Here is an 8,069-nt window from a genome sequence, read left to right as displayed (position 1 = left end):
TTATCAACCATTGAAAATGCAAAATTTTGATTTTAAGCAAGACTTATATCATTAAGTAAGTAAGTAAGTAAGTAAGTAAATAAATTTTATTTAAAGTCGGCATTTTGTACATTTCATAACAAGGAACATGAGCTCTGTAGAGCTCTTAAATCGACTATCACAGTCAAAATATCACAAGAAAACATCAAAATTGATATGCAAAAACACATGTACATAAATACAATACATGTACATAAATACAATACACGAGGCAGATAAAACAAGTTTTTGAGAATTGATCAAATTTTAAGAATTAATTAGTGAAAAATAACAAACTTGAAAGGCAAAATTAATACATTAAGAACACAAAAATAAAAATACTAAAAGTATTCTCTCCTTGTTTTAAATTTTCGTTTGTCAATAGGTTCCCAGGTTTAAAAACCTGTTCTTAGATAATGCTCTTGCAGAGCGCACTAAGTGGAAGACATAAAATCCATATATTTATGTGACAGAATTATGTTGCAACACAAGTCAGAAAAGATGATGAACATTTAAAAGTGGCAGTTTCTAAAATTTGATTGAACCATGTTCAGAAACGTCGAATGATTTTGTTTATATATATATATATATATATATATATATATATATATATATATATATATATATATATATATATATATATATATATATATATATATTAATTCCGTTCTATTCATGTTTATCAATGAAGGACAAGTTCAACTTTGATAGCCTCTGGAAAGTTGTTTTCCCTGTTTATTTTGTTTTTATTTGAAACCGAAAATACATTGCAAATTGTGGATTTACAGGGTTCTTGTCTTTATACATGTCATGTTTTTAATAACAGCCTTTCAGAGACCAATCTCGTCCAAATTGCCCTTCATTGATAACATTTACCGTATAACGGGTATTTTTTACGTGCTGCTAATTTTTACTAATTTTTACGAGTTTTATAAATCCGTAAAATTTAAACGCGTAAAATTTCACATAATCGTGTAAATTTCCAACATCGTATGTGTAAAAGTAATGCTAATTGCCATGAAGCTCACTCCCTGGAGGCTATATAATTAGTGTTCTGTTAGTATTTGAGCATTTTTAAGTCAATCATCAATTGGGATTATACAGGTAAATTATCTCAATTAACTTGTATAAATTGTACAAACATAGTCAAATAATTAATCAATTAGACCTATCTGCATCCGGAACACCTCGGGCCTTTCACAGAAAAACACCTCGGAAATGAATATACCCATGTGTGACAGAAAGTAGTTCCTCACGTGACGTAAAAATGGCGGATTTGTTAGAAACGGGTTAAAGCATGGGTTAGTTTATCTCTTCCAGATAGGAGCCTGGAGGTAAAAAATTAATATATATTTTTATGTATATATGCAAATAATGAAACGTGATTATCATACATGTAGAATATAGAAGTAAGTAAACACACACTTTTCTGTAATGAGTTTTAATTAATATTGAAACGTGTCCCCATTTAACGTTAACTGTAAAGTACAGGAGCTCTACCTTATAATTACCTTTAGTATATTAGGGATGTCAACGAGTACCCGGTTAACCGGGTACTCGATCGAACGTCCGAGTATCGAATACTAAAATAAGTACTCGGTTACTCGGATGTATATTTTTGAATATTTCTAAGCTAATTCATTAATGCATTAAGACATCGGTTTTAAACAGAAAATATTCATTGCACTTGTACATACGGTAATTAGGGTTTCCCACACCTCTAAATGACCGTTATCGCCTGTGGCAGTGTTTATACAGTAATTATCGTGACCAAGCACCTGCTACCTGGCTTTTCTCACCTTCGATAGTCTTCTGCCCTTATTTTTGCTTTGCTTTAATGATTTGTTTTCATTGAACATCATTTAAGGTCAATTATAATTAAATAATTTAGATAAATTTGTCATTTCTCCACGAAGCTGTAAACTCTCGGGAAAAGAGACAGATGACAATACACGTGCGATCGTTGATATGGTTGCGTTTGATTACATGCAAAGTCAAATGGTTGAAGGCAAAGACTTAAAAAAAACTGATGTCCATCGTTACACCAAACTACAACATACCGTCCCGTAATGCTATTAAGTCTAGGATCGAAAAAGTGTAAGAAGATCGTAAATCCGCTGTTTGATCTTGATCAAGTTGATACTGTAGCTCTGACGATTGAAACTTGGACGTCAAACGCAACCAAGAGTTACATTACAATTACGATGCAGATTATTTGTCTAAACAAAAACACTGTGAACCATTTGTGATTTGATTTTGTGTGTTTTTCTGATGAATAAATTGAACTTTTAAAAAATGTTATATTTAAAAATTTCGTCGGGCAAGAAGTGTTGATAATTGTTAAAACAGAAACACATTTACGGGAAACCTCCCATCAGAGCAAGAAGTTTAATTTCTACCATAGTTTACAATATGTTTTACAGTTATCAATTTACTTTTTCATATTTACACTTTTACCGAGTACCCGAGTACTCGTTCGGAAAAACGTCCGAGTAACCGAGTATTAAAAATGGACCGATTTGACATCCCTACCTTATATGTATTTTTTTTATTAAAATAAATAATAATTACACGCATAAAATAAGCTCTTGTGCTATAATGTCTTTTTTATGCATTGCATAGACTGAATTTTCATGTCCGTTTGTTTTTATACCCATTGGGACACAACATGTATAAATATTGTGTATCTTCTGAAGTCTAATACGTGTGTGTGTATATATAGATCTATATTTTTATGTTAAGCCTCGGAAGTAATTTTATGTTATTTACAGTACATAATCTGTAGTTGAGAAACATTAAATCAGTATGGAGAAGAAAACTACACCAGTCAAAATATTATATCCCAAAAATTGCGTAACATGCTTTGGAATACCTACAAGACTAATAAATATTTTTTGGAAATAAATCTCGCAAAGAGATTTGAGGAAAAATTGGAAAACATTCTAAGTATCAACTACTCTGATTTTGAAAATAGTGGCGAAGTGTACATTTGTGAGAAATGTTATAGAATTGTTTTAAACTATTCTATGTTCAGAGGAATTGCCTTGTTAAATTATGAAAAATTCCATGAAAGCATTCGAAGGAAAAGATTACCTATAGCTACCCCAGAAAGTGTGAAAAAGCCACATAAAATTCAGAAGATTTCTGTGGCAGAGCAAATAACACGATCTGTTGAAAAACTGTGCATAAATTCACAAAGTTGTACAACAAATCATCATAAGAAGGCAAAGAAAAAACTTGACTTACCTGAAGGTGATTTTTCTAATTCAATTAGCATAAAAAACAATTTTGGTTTAAGAGAATCTTTTGATTTGAAAACATTTTTGGAGAAACTGGATTGTTCTATAAGGGAAACTAATAGGAAAGGTGAGACTGTTTTACAAGAGAAGAACTCCTTTGAGCTATTGAAGGGTGCCGTGTTTGAGAAAGCTTTGAGAGGGTTGAAAACAAAAGTTTCATATTTATATGAAGTGTTTAAGACACTTTTGGATGTTGGAGATGAAAGTGAACTTACACCTTCTGAAAAGGTGACAATGGCTACCATGTATGGTATGATCATGCAGAGTAGAAACAAGCAGTCCTCAGCATTACAAAGAGTGTATACAGCACTTGTTATCAGAAGTCATGCGGATAATATGGTAAGTCTTGATCCTTAGGTAATTAATCATAAATAATGATATAATTAATATAAATAAATATATTTAAACATTGGCATGATTGTAATAGTTATACATGTGTATGTACATTTTTGAAAAGAATCACTAATTTTGTTTTTTGGGTTTTTTTTGGTATTTTTTCAGCTACTTCAGAGACTAAATAAAGCACATATCACCCTTTCCGCTAGTTCCAAACAATATTTCATGGATGACTTGGGGAAATACTGTGATGAAAAAATCGTACAGAGTCTAAGAAGTTGGACGGATGGCAAGACAAACGGGGAAAACTTAGACTTTCGAGTGGCTACGCACGAAATCAGAACGAATGTTAAAGCCAAAGACTTTCATTTCTTTGCTTCAGACTTTACCCCAGACAGAATAGAATCTTTCAAAGTACAGTGACAAAGGGAGCATCGGTGATGTCAATTCTGTACGAGTTGAAAATTTTCTGCCATCTCTAGAAGAGGAGAAAATGTACAGAGAAAGCTTGAAAATCATTTTAGCAAGAGAAATAGTTGATTTTTCCAACAAATTTACATGGATGAAAATGTGCATTCCAAACCACATACCACATGAACTTGCTGAGGAAATGTCACAGAAATCCACTCCTTTCCTCCTGCCAATACTTTTAAAAAATGAGACCTCATACTCTGACTGCGTTGATATATTAACATCATATACTAGTCAGTTGGGGGATCGGTATACACGAGCCGGTCGAGGTTCAATACAGTTTCTTTGCTTCTGAAGTTCTGTTCTGTTTAGCTTTTTTACTTGGTTAGTGTTTGTATTTTTTAAAAGTTATCTTTATTTTGTTACATCTAACAGAAATTTCAAGATTATGATTTATTGGTATGCTTTTAAGAATTAATGTATTATTCAATCTGAAAGAATAATTTTAAAATATTAATAAGGTGTAGATTTGTCATCTTATGATACTAATTTAACATTTATTTTGTAAAAATTTAAATAAAAAATAGTGCAAAATAAGTCTGATGAAAATAACACAGGTAATTACAAGCCATTTGAAAACTAAGGCACACATTTAATTGTATGCAGAAGATATCGATTCTCAATACCAAATATATTCGATCATGTTGATGTTAATTTGTTTTAGGTGAAGAATTTCCCAAAATGAAGGTACCAGTTGGTGGGGACCAAATGACGCGAGAGAGACTCCAGTGGGCTAAAGCTTTGAGGTCTGGTGCCCATACCAGTTTGGAAAGATTTCATAATCTGTCTGCAATGATTGTTGAGCTCTTTCACACAATACAGGATTTTCTATAGGTAATTTATTTCAATTTAATTGGCCATATTTTTCTTCCATTTGAAAGAAGAGAATATTGGACCATTTGTTAACAAGTGAATCTATGTCTAACAATCATCAAACTTCTTTGGACTAATCTCCAAGGTCAAGATGAAAAGATCATGGGCAGGGCAAAAACTTTATGCCCTTGAAACTTCAATTACATGGGAAATGATAAGTTGAATTCAACATATTTTTTCCTGATACCATTAGGATAATGTTTATTTTTTTTATATAAGATTTATTTTTATTGTGTTCATCATATAATCAATCATGAACACTGAGATTGTATTTTGAAGTATTGTTACATTGAGTCAATGCCTCTCCTATTGCTAGTTTTTGGTCCAAAATAAATGTTTTTAACTTTTCCTTTGTAGAAAACCTGTAAACGATTCCTCAACTTAAAGTCATCAAGAGATGAAGGCAGTTTGGCATGGTATAAGATAAATCTGCACCGTTCCAATGTAAATGGGAAAGTGAAAAGCAGGTTTGCCGCTCACGAGGACTTCGTTACAACTGCAGGAAAAGGACTTTTCAGAGAATTTACTTTGCATTATTTTGACATGCCTGAAGAATCAAGCGAGATTCCTGAAAGTTATTTACAAACTAATGTGCACTTTCTCCACAAAGAAAAACGTGAAAAGATATTTCATCAATGGACAAAATCCATATTAGTTAGATTTTGGTTAAGTTGCACATTTTAATTTATACGACATTCTGACTTACAAAATACAATTATTCAAATTTTCATTCCACTGTAGGTTTTAGCTCAGCAAAGGTGAAGGCTGAAATATGCTCTTCTGATCAAAATTTGTCTGTTGTAGTTGTTGTCATAAACTTTTCATAATGTCCCCCTCTTCTTAGAACTTCTTCAAATCATGACCACGGGGGATGAGTGTAAAGAAAGACCAAACTATCTAATCTAAGTCATGTAAAGAAATATATAGGAACAATTATTACAAATTCCCGTCTTGATAATTCATTTCATTTATTAAGAAGCAGCATCCTAAGTTTTTTAAATTAGTGTATTGTAGATTCACATGTAAGAGAATCATCTTCCCTGGGATAAGAAGTAATTAGACGTAAGATCCACTCCCATACTCGCTACATTAGCATTTAACAACATCCAATAGAGGGTCACGTCTGAGGCTAAATTCAGAACAACTGGAGACTTATTCACTTCAACAAATGTAAAATACTTTTGCAGGCGACAATTTGATTGGTTGATGCAATTTGACTTCTGACGTGACCCTCAATGGGATGTTGTTAGATGTTAGGGTAGCAAGTGGATTTAACATCTTAACTAGGTAGATTGCACTAGACGGTGAAATGTCTTAAAAAAAACTTTAAAAAATTCCTAAAGCCACTGATTAGTCAAAATATGAAAGCATACTCAGTTAGTGTAGATTTAGTTTGGTTTGTTTAAATCATGTTCCCCTTTGCCAAAGGGGGGGGGGGGATAAATAGGAGACCACGTATCAGCACTGAACTGAAATTTGCTTTTTCTTAGACAAAGTGTTCTGGTGAGTGAAGTGGTCTATGAGTCTCTTGTGACTAGTATTTATGTGGTGCATGCTCATGTTGCATATACCGGTATTTTTAACTGCTTGAAAACCAAAGCCATAACAAACCTATCAGATAAAATAATGTTTTGCAACTGTTCAATTGCTTAGAAGTCATATATTATTGTAATGTTTTGCAACTGTTCAATTGCTTAGAAGTCATATATTATTGTAAGTTAAAAAATTCATTATAAGCAGTTTTCACTGTATACATGTACATGTATCCTTGTTTTGCAGGATTTGGAGAATGACGAGTCTTCTCTGATTTTGGACTTGAAAGTTAAAATTCAGAGCACTGAATTACTGATACAAGCTCCTGTACAGAATGGATATGCCAAACTGAATTTGCGCAAGGGACAAGAAAATAGGATTACCATGGTGCAAATACCTATTGCTTTGCTTACAATTGGCAAATCGGTTCAGTTGACTTTAAATGGAGTTACAGAATCTGCAACAAGAATTAACAAAGAAACTGATGACATTCAGAATTACTCTATGTGTTTTCTACAGTATGTATTTCTTATTTGGAATTTCATGGATGCCATCAAAGTGGGTGATATATTTAGAACAAATGTATGTTTAAAAAAAATGATTCCTTTGTTTTACTGTCACTCAGAACTATCAAAATATCTTGCGAAATGCATTGACTACATTCAGAAGACAGAAATTCTGCTTTCTACAAAGATGTCCATGAAAGTGAGAGCTGCATCATTCATAAATAAAAGTGGGCACATTGGAAAAAACAAACCAGAAGACATGGAAAAAGAAAATCAAGTAAAACTTTTAAAGGAACTTATCAGAGGACTTGGTTCCAACAAAACAGAAAATGCCATTGTTGGAATCTCTAAAGCTGCACCAGTTATCGAATCAGTGGTCCATCACTTTGATGAAGAAGCAGGGATCTGTGAGCTTAGAACAACTCATAAATCAAGATCTCTGGAAAGTGACCTAAAGGTAATGTTAATAAAAACCAGGGAATTGAATCCATTAAGTGACCAAGGGAGAAGTCTGCAATCATACAAGGGAATAAATGCTAATCCTATTTATTCTGTAAACAAGGAGAAATTTCATCAAGTTGTCCTAAGAACGGCACAGAGATTACGTAGGGGACAGATTTCTGACGAAACAGAAGAAGACGCTAGTGATATCGAGGGTGGTGATAGTGATAGTGATGATCCCGGTTCTCTTTTTGAGTGATATATAGACACGAACAATATTTTAAATTTCTACTTTCATTTGAAAACTTGTTATCTATAAGTAGATAAAAAATACAAAGTTAATCCTCAAAATAGTTTTTCTTCATTGTGTTACCTAAACAAACAAACAATACATATTCTCAGAATTGACAGCTATGTTGGACTTGTAAGTTTAGTCAATAGGTGCTATATTCACATAAGAATGTTGATTCAAAAATACACAATATTATATATGAAGATTATTTTCGTAGTTTTCATTGGCTGCAAGTACGTCACGTGATATTCCTCCTTTTGTGATATAGATGCGAAAGCGCGTCCGCGGAATTTAATATCG

General features: G+C 32.5%; 1 protein-coding gene across 1 annotated transcript; it reads left to right on the top strand.

The window, feature by feature from the left end:
* Nucleotides 1–1,289: 1,289 nt before the first annotated feature.
* Nucleotides 1,290–7,775, top strand: LOC134255072 (uncharacterized). Its single transcript, XM_062737591.1, has 7 exons — nt 1,290–1,352; nt 2,823–3,656; nt 3,819–4,448; nt 4,789–4,958; nt 5,355–5,662; nt 6,113; nt 6,777–7,775. Exons 5-7 carry the CDS (start codon nt 5,541–5,543, stop codon nt 7,734–7,736), a joined length of 1,083 nt encoding a protein of 360 aa, XP_062593575.1. The 5' UTR covers nt 1,290–1,352; nt 2,823–3,656; nt 3,819–4,448; nt 4,789–4,958; nt 5,355–5,540; the 3' UTR covers nt 7,737–7,775.
* The last annotated feature ends 294 nt before the right edge of the window (nt 7,776–8,069 follow it).

The sequence above is a fragment of the Saccostrea cucullata genome, unplaced genomic scaffold (genome assembly GCF_032062105.1).
Source record: "Saccostrea cucullata isolate Sc308-1 unplaced genomic scaffold, CSIRO_AGI_Scuc_v1 ctg16979, whole genome shotgun sequence".
Lineage (NCBI taxonomy): Eukaryota > Metazoa > Mollusca > Bivalvia > Ostreida > Ostreidae > Saccostrea > Saccostrea cuccullata.
Note: the sequence above shows the minus strand (reverse complement) of the source record. Positions and strands in the feature narration are given on the sequence as shown.